The sequence below is a fragment of the Vespula vulgaris genome, chromosome 18 (genome assembly GCF_905475345.1).
Source record: "Vespula vulgaris chromosome 18, iyVesVulg1.1, whole genome shotgun sequence".
In the NCBI taxonomy this organism is placed as follows: Eukaryota; Metazoa; Arthropoda; class Insecta; order Hymenoptera; family Vespidae; genus Vespula; species Vespula vulgaris.
The window spans coordinates 813,912-830,506 of NC_066603.1; the positions used below are offsets into that span (position 1 = coordinate 813,912).

At 34.6% G+C, this 16,595-nt stretch overlaps 2 protein-coding genes across 6 annotated transcripts in view; both read right to left on the reverse strand.

The window, feature by feature from the left end:
• LOC127070368 (sodium-dependent transporter bedraggled) overlaps positions 1 to 12,477 on the reverse strand; it is a 40,501-nt gene extending 28,024 nt beyond the window's left edge. Inside the window, exons 1-4 of one of the 4 annotated variants that reach the window (XM_051008221.1) lie at positions 12,342 to 12,477; positions 10,227 to 11,058; positions 3,362 to 4,274; positions 70 to 1,176 (exon numbers count right to left, since the gene is read on the reverse strand). In XM_051008221.1, the coding sequence (XP_050864178.1) occupies positions 70 to 1,176; positions 3,362 to 4,257 (2,003 nt within the window). In that variant the 5' untranslated portion in view covers positions 4,258 to 4,274; positions 10,227 to 11,058; positions 12,342 to 12,477. Of the gene's footprint in view, positions 1 to 69; positions 1,177 to 3,361; positions 4,275 to 4,450; positions 4,574 to 4,920; positions 5,028 to 10,226; positions 11,059 to 12,341 lie in introns of those variants that run through there. The other 3 variants (XM_051008222.1, XM_051008219.1, XM_051008220.1) reach the window with 3 other exon arrangements.
• Positions 12,478 to 13,454: 977 nt separating this feature from the next.
• Positions 13,455 to 16,492, reverse strand: LOC127070375 (acetyl-CoA acetyltransferase, mitochondrial). 2 transcript variants are annotated; one of them, XM_051008236.1, is made up of 9 exons: positions 15,943 to 16,492; positions 15,675 to 15,821; positions 15,485 to 15,599; positions 15,205 to 15,398; positions 14,840 to 15,130; positions 14,572 to 14,760; positions 14,328 to 14,485; positions 14,141 to 14,257; positions 13,455 to 13,868 (listed from the first exon to the last, which is right to left on the reverse strand). In XM_051008236.1, exons 1-9 carry the CDS (start codon positions 15,982 to 15,984, stop codon positions 13,601 to 13,603), a joined length of 1,521 nt encoding a protein of 506 aa, XP_050864193.1. In that variant the 5' UTR covers positions 15,985 to 16,492; the 3' UTR covers positions 13,455 to 13,600. The 2 variants fall into 2 exon arrangements, with proteins under 2 accessions (XP_050864193.1, XP_050864194.1); XM_051008237.1 differs by lacking the exon at positions 13,455 to 13,868 and having other exon boundaries at positions 13,957 to 14,257; positions 15,943 to 16,479.
• Between the last annotated feature and the right edge of the window lie 103 nt (positions 16,493 to 16,595).

Sequence of the window (16,595 nt, forward strand, 5' to 3'; positions counted from 1 at the left end):
TATAAAAAATGGTAATATATCGAGTAATCAAATAAATAAAGCAAATGTATAAAATAGCAAACAAAATACCTCCTGGAGGCAGCGCGTTGCGGGCTGGTCGCCGTGCTGGCTGGTGAACCGTTGGAAGAGCTGGAACAGGTCGTGGTTCCGGAGGAGCCGGTTGCGTCGCTTCCGGTTGTAGTAGATGCTACGCTGCTCTGTCCCGAAGAAGTGGTGTCTCTAACGGCGTTCGAGGCACACCTGGACCTCGCTGAAGGCGTCGCGACGCTGGTAGGAGCGTTCGAGGTGGTAGTATTAGTTACGGCGCCGCCGTGTTGTCGTCCTGGTCGTCGCGGCGTCGCGACGTTCCCATTACCACCACTACCACTACCACCACCACCACCAGCACCACTGCCACCACCAACAACAACAACAATACCACTACCGTTGGTAGAATTCGTATTAGAAATAGCAACGTTACTCGCGTTGTTCCGAACAGCAGGCGCACTGGACGGCCTTAAATGATGACCCGAAGTACCATTCGTTTGAGCAGCTAAAATTTCAGGTGCTATAAGTGCGATGTCTGGCAACGAATTTGGCGCCGAAACGATCGCCGTTCTCCGATTGGTCGGTTCAACGTTCCGCTGTCTATGTTCGAGCGTTCCTTCTGGTAATCGCAAGTGACGTAGCCGCCTCATGGAGGCGCGTACCCAAGAATTTGTAACGCGATTGTTACCGACATTATTGTTATTTGATTCAAGTTCGTTGCTCGAATCGAAACGCAATTCCGTTTCGATATCATCGTTATTCGCACTTCCAACGTATATACCGTTGTTACTACTGTTATTATTACTATTGTTACTGTTATTATTGTTATTTTGACGATCAACGTTGTCCGATCGAGAAAGACTATCTACTAAGGACTTTCCCGTCGACGCGGTGACGGACATCGCGGCACTGCGACTCGCTTCCTCGAACCGATCCTCGGTGTCGCGCTTGCGCTCCGTCTTCTCGTTCACCGGAGACGCGTTCCTCCCCACCAACTCAAAGCGCTCATTGGCCGCTGAACCCGCGCCGTGGCCGGACGTCTCCGACGCCCGCAGGCTTTCCACTTCCTCCAACCACGACCAATCGACTTCCGAACACTCCGAACAAGCCTCCTCCGATCTGATCGTTGATTCTTCATCCGGTGTTTTCCTATCGAACAAATCATTTCTTTTAGTTTTATCTCATTCCGATTAGAAAATATCGTATTGATCCGCTCGACTCATAGATCGATCTGATACACGATTAAATTACAAATTCTGATTATATTTGTTGGTATATCCTAATATCGTCTCTTCTTATTCGATTATGTTTCAAGATAAATACGAGAAATATGAACAATATGATCCGAGAGGAGAGAAATCTTAGTAAACCATTGCAAAATAATGATCGATTGCATGGCAACTCTTCCGCGTGACAACGATCGAGAGCTCTGAAAGCAGAGATCGAGAAAGTCGATGGATGGCACGACGATTATCAAGCTCGAACGCGATGATATCTCGAGCATGAAAAGAAAGGAATACGTCCTTTCGGAAGTTTTCTTCGAGGAAGGATAATAATAAAAGGGTCTCTTTGTTCTTAGGAGCGTGGCTAAGCGCACGTGCCACTTCGGGAACCCCGCAGTGTTCGCCATGCGGGATCCACGCTTCTCGCGCACGAGCCCGGGCTAACACAACTTCCGGTTAACCGATGCCACGAGGGAGAGGACGATAGAAAGTGTTCGCGATCCCCGTGGGTCTTTTAACGACACGTATCCGTTATTCCTTCTTTTCCACCGTGACCAACGATCCTATAACTTTTTTTTCTTTTTTTCTGTTTTGTCTCTTTTTAATTATTTAAATGAAACAATTGATTTTATCGACATGTTCGACATGAAAATCTTGAAATATCGATCAAGCTCAAACAGTTTCTTCTATGTGTCTACGTTTGTTACGTTATTTCTACATTTCAATAATTTCATATTATTGTAATCTAATTATATCGAAAGCTACGTAGATTCGGATGAGTTTAGAAAAATGACCGTTCTAAAAATATATAACTAATACATATATAACTACAAGATATTACGTGATCAATGTGTTAACAGCAGGTATTTCAACGTTATAAACGACAATGAATAATGTAAAAGAGATCGAACGCCGTACAAGAATATTTAACGTGAATAATGTTTTTTTTAAATCGATTTGACGATCTAGATAGACGTGACTGTTATTGTAAATAAAACCGTTAGACGAATATATAAGCGCCTCCGTTTCCTGTGTTGTAACATATATACATATATGCGTATGTATGACCATTAACATAGGCCAACCATGCCAGACAGAATCTTTTTTTTTTTTCTTTCTTTCTTTATTTTATTTTCCTTATCACGAGAACTGCCTACCCTCTTTGATAACTCGTTCTCGTTCGACGACGCCCGCAGCTGCCGAACGAACACGTCAGACGAACTAAACTCTTTTATTCGATTCTGACATTTATAAAAAGAGAACCGACGTTTATGTTTGATCATCTTTATTCGACCTTACCGATTATCTAAATACGTACAATGATCTACTTACACTATACGAAGAAGAGAATTTTCGATCGAATTATCAAAACTAAATCGATTATCAAAACTATAAATGTGAATGATTTTTTATTTTTGTTGAGAAACTTTAAAGAAAAAAATTATTATACCGTTTACTAAGAAAATATTCTCTATAACGAAAATAATCATTAACTCTCTTTTTTTTTTATTTAATAAGAACGTAATCTAAACAAGAAAAAATCAATGAGATTATATGAAAAAAAAGTGTCATAATAGATTAGTGCAATAGGTGACATGAAAGTTAGAATTTTCCGCTTTCATGAATCATACGTAATATTCTCGAAAGTGTCTCAAACGATACGAACGCCAATCGAATTTGTTGCTTCGATTTATTTCAAAAATTAGACCTATTTTATATATATATTTTTTTTTTCTTCTTTCTATTGAAATTATTTTCACAGGCCAGATGATCATAGTTACGTACGATGGCTCGTCTGTGGAGGGTAGCAGAACGATTTGAAATAGTTTGCACGCTCGTTAAGTCGTGCCTTGGTAAATACTTCCGGCACAAAATTATACTTTTCAGTCAACGTACTCGTCTATCTTGTACATGCGAATGTATTCCTACATTCTCACACAAAGTATATTTTATTGAATGTAGTTATATACCAATAAATATTGCGAATAATTTTCTTTTCTTTTTTAATTCATCGTGTAAAAAATTTGCTAGCTCATTTAAAACCGTAAATATGTGTATCACAAGTAAAGAAAGAAAGAAAGAAAAAAAACACAGACAAGATAAATCCTTACCCGGTAAAAAAGTCAACAGGTTCGCAAGACTGACCAGACTCTTCCAAGCTAACAGATCTATTGACTCTACCAGAGTCCTTGGAACCATGTCCCTTCGTTCCTTCTGCCCAAGATTTACGATGAACTACGCTCTGAAAGGATCTCCTTTTCGTATCACGTAGGAACATACTCTCGTCTTGAGCACGTCTCTTACATTTCTCTCGTAGTTCAAGATCAAAATCAACGAAGCAGGAGTTAGCTACCGTACGAGATGAAGATGATACTTCATAAAGCGAGGATTCGAATGCTGGATTATCAAGTTCTATGTCCTCGTAACTATCGCTATTTCTTCTACGACGATTTTCTAAAGAAGACGACTCATTTTTTTCGATGAGTGGTATAGCGGACGATGATATCGATCTATTCGAGCCAGCAACGTCATCTTGATTGGTTTCACTATGATCCTCGTTGTCCTCGTGTTCAGCAAGGAAATCAAAAGCACTATTGATCTCCTGCGCCTCGAAGGTCTCTTCCTCCGAAGTGTTAATTATTTCTGAACTAGCATGATCAACAATGTCCCGATGATCCTGAATGATCCCTGAACAAGTTCGTCTAATAACCGGTTCGAGGTTCCTCGTGATGTCACGTATCCTCTTTATAGTATCCGACGAGACAACGTCGATTCGTTTCCGGATTGGTACAACCTGATCATGTCCCAAGGTCACCAAGACATCACCGTTGTCACTATCGTTCTGAACTTGCTCCTGTTTCACGGTCAGGGACAGCTTCTGTTCCAACTTTGGTGGACAGACATCCAGTAGATGTTCCTGTTCCTCTGGCGTTGGATCGGTCAGTGAAACTCTTGGCACACATACGTCGTTTCCAAGATCGATCAAATCGCAATCCTCCGACGCCATTTTTCTAAAATTTCCACCTGAAACATAACGATAAATCATTAGATCTTATATAAATATTTCGCAATCGAACGCAACGATCGATTGATTTTTTATTTTTCTGAACTCTACTCGTTCCTTCCAATCGAAAAATTACACGAGAATTCCAATTATTTTCTTCGTTAGAAATACTCAATGTACGAATCGATTGACTCACCAAGTTTTCGCAGAAATTCAAAGGTAACATTGAGAAACGATAAAGCATTTAAGCCCGAAAGAAACATATCGAAATTTTTAGGAATGTCCGATTCGATAGAACTTCGAACAATATCTGCGATCGTAATCGAATAATAACTGCGAACATAACTTGTCGAAACATCATTCTAATCATCGTTTGTATCGTTAGCAACGATTATGAGCTACACGTTAATCGGCTGATTCGCGAGTAACAATTGTCTGTTCGAAGTGATTAAAGAATCCGCATAATAAATTTTTATCATCGTGTTTCGTAACACGTTAGATATTAGAAACACATCGAATATTTAATCTAAGTGTTTAGGAAGCAAGAGATAAGGAAAGACGAAATAAATCTTGAAAAATAAAATGAAGAAAGTAAAAACGTCAGTGCATTCGTTTTATCTTGGTAATATTCTAAGGTATGCTCCCACGCTTTGAGAATGCACTTACGTTGCACGGGATTGCTCTTCCTAGTGCTCTCCTTCCTTATCCGGGGTACACTTCGAGTTCATGAATCCCAACGTTGTGCTTTTTCGCACGTCCTCTTTCGTGTCACTCTACGAGGATAATATAAAAAAAAGAAAAAAGGACTGGAATTTATCTAAAAATCATTCTATTCTATTTTCTTTCCTGTCTTTGTGTGGGTGGGAGAGAGAAAGAAAGAAAAAGAGGAAAGAGATATCAAGTAACAGAATTTTTACAAACTTGATTCCCTTTTTCTCATACGAACATAAAAAATATATATAACAAATTGTACTTGATATACATTTTATAAGAAGAATATAAAATTTACTCTCTGAGAGTATATTGATTGATTATAAATTAGTGAATCTCACCTGGTATAACAATGACGTAACTTTTCTTTTATCGACTTAGTATATAGAAATCATAGATATATGTAAATAAGATTCTATTCGAGGAAAAGTAGGCAAGTAAAAAAGAAAATATATATATATATATATGTATGTGTGTGTGTGAAGATCTTCCAACATAATCTTTCAACGAGTTCAATCGTATCGAGTTCTGCGGACAACGTGAGTCATTCATCAAGCAATTTATTTGTTCAACCACTGGCGAGAACGAGATGGAACGGTCGATCTTTCTCTCCCCGAATAATTTTGTCAACGACTTGCTCTGTGTAAAAGAGAAAGGCTATATCACATACTTACATCATCTAAAGAATGAGATTAAAAAAAAAAAAAGAAAAAGAAAAAGAAAAAAGAAAGAGAAGAACGAGTCTGGACGAACAATAAACTTAAAATACTTATTATTCTTTTCGATAGTAAACGTAGTCAATAACTTATTTGTATTCTAACGGAATACTGACATAAGAAGTCGTCCTTGGATCGATAAGCATACGAAGACACAAAAAGAATGATTTATAAGTATCGTTTTTGTCCGATCGACCGATCGTTCGATACTTAACAAAATTCCAAATTCGATAGATCATATTTCGCGATTAAGAAATTAAGCATACAAAAAAAAAGAAAGTGAGAGAGTAATAGAGTATAATATATCAAACGCGAGGATAACAACAGGTTGTAACCAGACAGTATCGTATGTCAAGATCAGAGTGATCGATTTCTTCGATAGATCGTTGTGTACGCTGCTTTAAATTCAAATATGCGAAGTGCGGGTGGTGTGGTCCCGCATCGCAAACAAAGACTCCAAAGTAATCCCTTTGTTTCATTCTGAAAGTGCGATTTTATTTGTTCTCTCTGTCTCTCTCTCTCTCTCTCTCACACACACTCTTGATCTATGTCAATATGTAATATAAATCATTATCATCTAACATTATCAAAGTATACTATACACACATTTTTTTACATTTTAATCGTACAAAGATATATTTCTACGATAAGTAAAGAAGAGAGAAAATATTAATTAAATGTTTTTATACTTTCTGGAGTTTCAAACAAATTTTTTATAAAAGATTATTTATGATTCTTCGGTAAACATTTTTTTATATATTACTACGTTTACTATACATTCACATAAATCAATAATGTTTATATCCTACTGAAGATAAACAAGCGTGTTTATTTACAAAATAATAATACAAAGAAAAGAGAAGAAAACGACTTTGTGTTTTGATAGAAACTTCTTCTCTAACCGATCACTGATACGTCATATACCATAAATAAATCTCCATAACCCCCCCCCCCTCTCTATTTTATATAGCTAAGCTTTTCCGGTTCTTCTCCATCGACTACCGAATAAATATTTATCTTTACTTGTTTGTCCATGGCACCATATTCAATGATAGATCTTTTAAAGTAATTACTTTAATTTATACTTATAACGTGAGAATACAAAAAGAAATTTTAATATATTTTATCGTATTGACATTTACAGCTTTGAAACTTTTCAAGGATCATCTCGTCTAAGTTATGTCTGATTCAATCAATATGAATAAAAAAAGAAAAAAAAACCATAATATTATTAAAAAAATAATTACGTTTCAAACAGATAAAAGAAGAGAAGAAAAAACAACAACAACAAAGTACGATGCAAAATTGTTTAAACGTCGTTTAAAAACTGATAAATATCGAGAATATAAAACAGCTGATTGTTCAAATATAAATATCTATATCTATTAAAAAATTGTGTCTCGTATTTTTTTTATGAACAATATAAAATAAAAAAAAATTATTTATTAATATTTAATGCGAATAATCTAATGTCTATTAATATTAAACACTAATTTCTATCTTGATGAAAGTTTTGAAATTCCTTTCTAATGAAACTACCGGAAACTAAAAATTCTCATCCATTTTCATGGGTACATTCTAATAAATCCAAATGACCTCATAGAAATAATAATAGTAAATATCGTAATCGATTAAAGTTTGCGTTTTATGTTCGAAAGGTAACGAGTAACCGGACCTTTTCAACAGGCAACAAGTCCACATAGCACGTTCATGAATCATGTTGTCGGACAACGCCTCAAAAATATCTATCGCTGATGTTTAATACACTATCTAGAGTTCTATGTACATTTGGGAATGGTTAATTAATTTTTTTTAATTAAAGAGAGATTCCTATTCCCAAGGACAAAATGAAAATTATCGAGAATTATGTTGATAAACTTATAATGAAATTGAACAGAAAGATTGAGTGAAAGAGAGAAAGAGAGAGACAGAGAGAAAAAAGAGAGAGATAAAGAAACAATAACGAAAGTTCATAGGTCAAGTCAGTAAGAAATTCAAGAGATTCAATAATCAAGTTCATGGTTTATCAGAAAGACGACATCTTTATAGAGAAGGCGTTTGTAAGAAATTTATGAAGTAAAACGAGGTACGAGATAAGGATAATATTAATAATAATTAATATCCTCCTCCTAGTTCATTTAACTTGAGAATAACTCGTTCTGACCGTCAACAGAATATACGATAAAATAGATATAGAATATATATATATATATGTATTTTTATCAAATTATTCTATCGAAAAGGAAATAGAATATTCTACGATATAAATATAGGGTATCTCTAATAAATTGTCGATAAGAAAAATTACATACAAATTAATTGAAATAATATACGTAGAAAGTTTTCTACCGAATTATCATAATTTTTTTTTCATTATAATTAAGCAGTAAAATACGGTAGTAAAGTTTTTAGATTGGCGAGGGACACTATAGAACGTTGGAAATAATCAAAGTTCCATTCTGTTCATCACGAGAACTTTCGAAAATTTAATGAAATTTCTTACACGAATGGAGATCTCGATTTTTCCGTTTTGTTCGTTCCGATCTATCAAACTCGACACGAACTATTTACAAAACGATCGAGGATTAAATACGGGCATTATCGTTTGTTTTTGATCGATAATCTCGAGAAATTGACTTATTGTTGGCAAAGTTCTTTTTATTACTTTTCTTTTTTCATTTTCTCTCGACGATACGAACTACTACCTTCAAGAAATAATTTCATTTAATACTTTTGTACAGTATGACTTTCGTTTGATGGTGGAAACGAAACATTCTCTCTTTCTCTCTCTCTCTCTCTCTCTTTCTCTCTTTTTCTCTACACATACAGTGGCTCTCCAAGTTGCACAGTGCACACAGAGCAGAAAGTCCGAAGATCGGCAACGATACTTGCTTCGAAGGCCAACCACTCTCATTCGTGGTGGTGTGCCACGCTTCACGACCCACCCAAGGGATAGAAACGCAATCCTTAAAATAAAAACTACAAGTTGCCCTTCCTCGCCGATCCTTACTTTCCTTTATCTTATGTTTCTTCCTTTATTTCTTAACAAACGAACAACAATGTTGAATAAACAAAGGAAACTAAAGTAATAAAAACGAAATACAAAAGTATTAATTAGAAACATTATGATTTAGAAAATTGTTCAAATCTAAATTTCTAAAAGAATGTAGAATACATTTATACATATATAAATAATAAAAAGTTATAAATTAATATAAAAGACAGATCATCATTGAATTGAATCCGATCGAAGCTTTTAATCGAAAAGATAAAGATGGTTGACTCTTTTAAACAAACAAATAGAAAAGAGAAAAAAGAAATGATTACTTATCAATAATCTTTAAAAAAAGATCCAGATGTCCCGTTCAATGACAATTTCCGTTCGCAAGAAAAGCAAAGAGAAAATTGGCGTATTTCACGACAGGTGTCACGGTCTAAAAATACTCATTGTTTATGTTCTTTTCATGCGTAAGTGAAAAAAAAAGGAAAAAAAAAACAAGAAAAAAAAACAGAAAGATGAGATAGAGGAAACGAAGAGAAAGGCAGATCTCCTCCTTAGTCCTGCACTTTGAACACGGCTGATCCGGTTTAATTGTTATGCTAGCTGTTATGCTCGGTTATTTTCTATCGCGACCGTAATTCTATGTGTTAGAAAGGATATATTCTTTATGAAAAAGAACGGAGAGGTGGAACTTCGAAACCGCCTTACAGTACAACAACACCTGTTACAGTGACCCGGAAATATAATCAAGGATCTTTTGCCTTATGTCGTCGAATATGAAAAAAGTAATAATTTTTTTTAATATTCTTATATACAGGGTGCACTAAAATATCTACTAAAATATAAATCATTCCTACTGGTACCCCATATATATATATATATATATATATATATATATATTATATCACATATATATATGTATATTACATATATATTATTATATATAATAGATATGTTAATGTAATATTAAAAATTATGGTATGCGTTCACATATATTTCTAACAAAACTGATAATAAACCAATCAACCTTTCTTATTCGTCCCAATAAAAAATAGATATTTAGAAATTTCGTAGAAATCGTAGGTGGGGCCCCACGCCATTCGTCAAGGCCTCCCTCGAACGAATTACAAAGTGAACGTTCGTTTTTCAAAGGCATTCAAAAGGACGATGCACCGTACACATTCCTTCGATTGTGAGAGCACCCAACTTTCTCACAGTCTTTTTTTTTTCTACGATCCATAACCACGAGAACCACATCGAAGACAAATTTCTAATATTTAACGCTCGAATTGTGAAAGTTCGAATGAACGTAAATCGCGGGAAATTTAAAATGGGTAATACTTTTGATCACGTTGTACGTGTACACGCTTTAAAGTGAAAATCTAAACGAATGAATATAGCTCGTCTTGATTATTTAATTAAAGTTAACGAATGTTAGAAACGAACAAAATTTAAATGAACATTAGAATTAGAAAGTGAAAGACCGAAATGAAAATGTTTTTAAGGAGGAACAAAAGTCGATATGGTGCAAATAAAATACTTACTTTCGTCTTTGATACTCTTTGTCTCTCGAAACTCGTTTGTAATTCGTTCACAGGCGTTTACCTCCTCCTCTTCCTCCTCCACCTCCACCACCACCTCCTCCTCCTTTCCGAACTCTCTTCGGCACGATGTCACGACACATTCGGGTCACGGAAGAACGACGCACATCGAGATGTTGTATTTCTCTTTGGTCTCCTCATCTCTTCTCCTCGTCTTCTCTTAGAACGTAGAATTCACTGTTACACCAAGGAGTAATAATAACTCGCGATCGACGATTTTTAACAGACATTTCACTCGCGCATTGCACTGTTCCGTTTGATAACTATTAATAAGTTAACGTTCGAATTCACCACGCGTTTGATTTTATTTTTAAATTTACGGTGCACCGAAGAAAAAAAATCATCGTTCTTAACCTCACGACACGAAAATATTCTCTTCTTTTAACGCTCTAGATTTTTCCTTGTGGTTATCGATAATCGTCCTTATCTTTCATTATCTTAATTTGTCCATTTGTTTAATGATCAAATAAAATATTGTTATACCGTAAATTAATCAAACGTACTTCACGGAGAGACGAGATTTCACGTCCGTATTTCAAGACGACCTGCAGCAACTGGTTCCTAAGGAGCGGCGGCCCTTTCAAAAGTTCGTGAACCGATCGAGTTCGGCGATCGCAACGCCATCTGAGAAGCTTACCCTCGCTCCTACGTACACGGTGCATCGACGTCTTCTTCTTCTTCTTCTTCTTCTTCTTCTTCTTCTTTCTTCTTCTTTCTTCTTCTTTCTTTCTTTCTTTCTTTCTTTACCACCTCCACTTTTCTCTTCAAGCCAAGCCTACAAAGAAATAAATTCTTTTCTTATATGAATACTTCACGAGATCGAACTAGTCTTTATAAAAGGATAAACCCTCGAAAAAGAGAGAGAATTTGACGAACATTTACTTCGAAAAGAGCGCGAAATAAGTAATCCTTCAAATTCGTAACGATTAACCTCTTTAAGAATAAATGATCGAATATTGAAACAAAGGAACATCTCTTTTTTGTAATTAACGATAATATTTATTCATGCAAGATGATTTCCTATTCGTAAAAGATAAGAAAAATGTATTAAAAGAAAAACCTTGTTAATATTCTATTCTTTCTAATCATGCTGCGATCTTGAAAATAATTTTACGGTGCACCAAAATTGAACGTAAACGTATACTTCGATATCCTTGACGAGGTTAAACGCTTCGATAACGATTGCAGTGCCACCTTCGATTTCAAATAATTGTATGAAAATTACGTTTGAATCCGCGCGCGAAAATAGGATATATTTGAATAGCATTTTGACGACGTAAAGAGTCATTGTGAAAAGAAGAGACAAGAGTGACCTTTCGAAAAGTTCACGAATCGAGAGAGAGAGAAAAAGAGAGAGATAGAGAGAGAGAAAGAGAGAAAAAGAGAGAGAGAGAAAGAGAAACAGAGAAAGAAATCAAGCGAAGGGAAGTCGTGTCTGTCTATCTGCTTATAGAGAAGGTCAAAATCCTCTCAACTCGTGCGTGCTTCATTATAATTGTCTAACCTCAAATTATTTCTAACTTAGGAACGAAAGAGTAGAATTTTTTTTGTTTCGATTTTTTTATTAAATGTACGCATCTATAAGTCTTCCATCTAATTATTCATAACGCGTAGATCCATTGTAATCGAGACTCACGACGTATTTAAAATTTAAATCGAGTCAGAATAAAACGATCGAATAAATTGTACCATGTATACGGTGTAAACTACGTCAACGCTATAAATCAGTCACTTTAATACGCGACACTTTCAAAATCGTTTAACTTACGTATTGTTATTAACGATCTATCGAAATCCTATGTATCGTTGTATTTGATATTCGATTATTAGAACCGCGATAAATAATATATCCTCTTAAAAATTTCTCTACGTACACGTACATACCTAATCGAATTGGAATTCAAAGAAACGCGTAAAATTGGTAAACATTTTTCGTAATCCTCGCGAAAATAACCGAGGAAAAATCGTTTCTTACGTCGTAGCAAACGTCGCGCACTTGTAAGTAAGGAAGCTTTTTAGCAAAGTGAATTTCTTGATTCGCCCTAAATGGATACTGACTTGACTCCCTTCTTCTTCTTCTTTTTCTTCTTCTTCTTCTTCTTCTTCTTCCTCCTTCTCTTCCTCTTCTTGTTCTTCTTCTCTGTCTCTCCCCACCCTTTCTAACTTTTTTCTCATTCACTAAGCTCTCGCTTTTCCTTATATTCGTCTTATTCGGTATATAAACCTCTCTTTCTCTTTATTACTCTATCGGTCTTTACAAACGTCTCTCTCGACATAGTACTATAGTATTCTCGGTACTCGTAAGCGCGTGCCACGTAGGCGCCACAAGAAACAAGTACCCGACGGTATTCGCGTAATGCACGCACTGAAGAAGAAAACGGACACGACCCTCCAAGAGAAGAGAAGAGAATGAGAGAGAGAGAGATAAATAGATAGGTAGAGAGAGAAAGAGAGAGAGAGAGTCAGAGATGTTAGGTGCATTCACCGATTCCACCATACCGATCCTTACCGTGTGCATAGAATTGCATCGAGATCGGTTGAGAACCCTCTCCCCTTTTCCTACTATACAAAAGTAGAGGGGGTAATCTTTCCAAGACGCGATACTCACAAGCAGACGCTTAGCGAATCTCTTCGGTGGACTTCTCAGCGAAGGGCTTACGACCCTTCGCAACGATTTTGTTTACTTTCATGCACTCACCAGACTGGAAAAAGTTCCAATCGATTTTACACAAATATACCTAGTTAAACACGCGATGTAAAGGGTCTTCTTCCTCTCCTCCCCTATCTCCCTTCCCCTGCCCCCCTCTCTCTCTCTTTTTTTCTTTAAATTGAATACATTTTTTAATAGGACGTTTGAATCGATTGGAATAATCTACAGAAATGTTGTTTACTTTTTACATGATATTTTAGAGCACCCTTATATACCATGGTCACTTTGTTGACACGCCACTGATGACTGCAGTCGGAGTGCGTGAGGCCCACGTAAGAGTATGAGAGCAGTTGTGTAAAGGAGAGGGGCGAAATAGACGGGTAAGAAGAGAAAGGTGAATACGTGCAGAGATATAGAGAGGAAAAGAGAAAGAAGATGTACAGCGAAGGCGGACGAGTTTCGAATTGACTTAGCAACTTGCTTCAACAAATTTTCTTCAACAAATCTTATGAGTCTAACGTGCAGACTGTTTGTTCTTCTACGGTAGACATCTACTCGTTTATATATTTTTTAGTAATCAAAAATCGAATCATTAGGATTCATGATATCAATGATTATTGACAACTGAAATTATATCAAATTTGATAACATTGTATTATGTTATTTCTCATGACATCAACTCTTTAAGTCTCCTTTCTAAGAGATCAGAATCCAAACGATGTTTACAAAGATATTGACCCTCTAAAAAGAGGACTGGTATTTCATATCGATATAATTTAAAAAACGCTTCGTTTCCCAAGGCCGTAATATCAACTTCTTCCAATTGATATCTATCAGCAAAACGTAAACGTAATTCATCCTTTAAGATGTCGCAAAGAGGACAAGGATGCTTCGTATAGAGCGTTATTTTCGGCGGAGATGAAACCGAGTGGTACCTAAGGAATGATAAATCCATCTACCTATGAAACTATTTTTTTTATCAAATATTTGATCGCGACAAATATTTGACAATAAATTATGATATTCTATAAGTATTAAAAATTTATTTTCATATTATAAAATATGATTTTTTTTTTTTTTCATAGAAAATATCGACATTATAAACTTATATAACTTTATATAAAAATATATCCTCTGTAATGTATAATATCAATTAATTTGCTTTCTTGGTTTTTTGTATAATAAAAACCTTTGAAAGTTCACTTACAATTTTTCAATTAAAATCGAAGAAGCACCACCTCCACCATTGCAAATAGATGCAACACCTTTCTCTCCAGACTTTAAAGCATGCACCAAGTGCACGACTATTCGAGCTCCCGACATCCTATAAATTTGAAAATACATTTAGTATGTATTACAATTTTAACATTGAAGATATCAAATTGATTGCTTACCCTATTGGATGTCCAAGAGATACCGCACCACCGTGTATATTTACTTTCGAAGGATCGATGTCAAGTAATTTTTGATTAGCTACAACCACAACGCTAAAAGCTTCATTAATTTCCCAAAGAGTTATATCATTTTTGTTTAACCCAGCATTTTGTAACAGCTGCAATAAATAATCAAATACATGTGATTTCGAGATTTAAGCTTAATACTTTTAAAATAAATATTAACATAAAAAAAAAATCTTACAGTGGGAACAGCGAGAGCAGGTGCAATTGGGAAATCAATGGGATCGGTTGCAGCATCTTGAAAACCTACTATACGAGCCAAAGGTTTCAGATTTAACTTTTGTGCTACATCGGTGGTTGTTAAAATTAAAGCAGCAGCACCATCATTTAATGTGGATGCATTTCCAGCAGTTACAGTTCCATTTTCTTTCTATATTAGGCATAGAAAAATATCGCGAACTAATTTGTTATATTCAATGATCATTTATGTATTATGTTGAAATATTTACCTGAAAAACAGTATTTAATTTGTCAAATTTGTCAAAATTCACTTTTTTGTATTCTTCATCTTCTGCAAAAATAACATCTGGTTTACCTTTCTTCTGAGGTACATTAACCGGTACAATTTGATCATTAAAAATTTTCTTTTCATAGGCTGCAGCACTACGCTTGTAACTATTAATTGCATATTTATCTTGTTCTTGTCGTGTGATATTAAATTTTTTGGCAGTGTTTTCGGCACAGTTACCCATATGACATTTGTTATATACATCAGTCAAGCCATCAAATACAATGCCATCCTATTATTAAAAATACCATAAAAAATTTAGAAAAAATTATTAGATATTATTCGTTCATAAAATAGAAATTGTACCTCAAGTTTTATACCACCGTACATAGTTTCACCCCTTTTAAGATAAAATGGTACATTGGACATAGATTCCATTCCACCAGCAAGTACAATTTCTTGATGTCCACATTGTAATGATTGTGCAGCAAGCATAATACTCTTCATACCACTTGCACAGACTTTATTTACCGTGGTACAGATTGTTGACTTGGGTAGCCCTAATTTATATTAGATTTATATCAATTATAAATTTACTTTTTATATTCTGAATCATTAATATAATTAATTAGAACAATAAACGAACCAGCGAATAAAGTAGCTTGTCTGGCTGGAGCTTGACCAAGATAAGCTTGACAAACGTTTCCCATGTATACTTCTTTAACTTGATCTTTAGCTATACCAGCCCGTTCAATTGCTGCCTAGTAAACATCAAAATAAAATTTTTTATTATTTATTTATATAAACAAATTATTAATTATGAATTAATCAATTACCTGTATAGCAACTGCTCCAAGTTTAGTTGCAGATAAATTAGAGAGTGATCCAAGAAAGGAACCCATAGGGGTTCTGGCTGCACTGACTATGACTACATCATTTAATTTTACTTTGGAACTATAAGCACGGAGATTAATTAGGCCAATCTGAAAAAAAAATTTCTTATATTAATACTTAATAAACATTATTTATATATATCGTACATTATTACGTCTTACTTTTACAAGTATATAAATTTCAAAATGAAATTCATGAAAATCAACTTACATGGGAAATTTTTTTTATCATGGGCATTTTAAAAAATAACATATTGTAATCGTTAATTAATTACTAACAATATTAATATCACTACGTACGATACTTTTGTATGTATTTAAACTGTGTATATTTTTTTTAATAAAAAATTCCGTAAGAAAATTAGCAAGTAGATATTCTACTTGTTCTGTTATCACCCGGTTACGAAAAGTTCATTGGCCATCACTATTATCAACGATGTAACGTGATTTGGCACTATTTTTCCCATTATTATAATATTTATATATGGACAATTTTTACACATGATTAAATAATTTTACATTAAAGATATCTATTTTAACTAGAATATATACATACTCATTATTATAGAACTAGAATATCTAAACAAATGAAAAGTACTAAGGAACAAGGTATTATTAATCACTATAGACATCCCTGAGACCAAACTCATGTATATTCCTAATCTTACAAGTTCTAATCTTAAAGATTGCCTATTATTTTAATTTTGCATTTATAAAATTATATGTAAATTTTTAATTTAATTTATCTTACAAATTCTTAACACAAATACAAATATATAATAATAAAAAGTATATAAGCTAGAAAGAAGGCTTCCGTTCGAACAAACCACAAAGACGTATTATTACGCCATCTGACGAATGAAT

Bases quoted from the DNA above. Each gene is read 5' to 3' on its own strand.
- LOC127070375 (XM_051008236.1), bottom strand. From the start codon at position 15,984: ATGTTATTTTTTAAAATGCCCATGATAAAAAAAATTTCCCAT. The intron at 14,258-14,327 runs GTAAGCAATCAA...TCAAATTTATAG, and splicing joins TCTCTTGGACATCCAATAGG to GATGTCGGGAGCTCGAATAG. The intron at 13,869-14,140 runs GTAAGTGAACTT...ATCATTCCTTAG, and splicing joins TCGATTTTAATTGAAAAATT to GTACCACTCGGTTTCATCTC.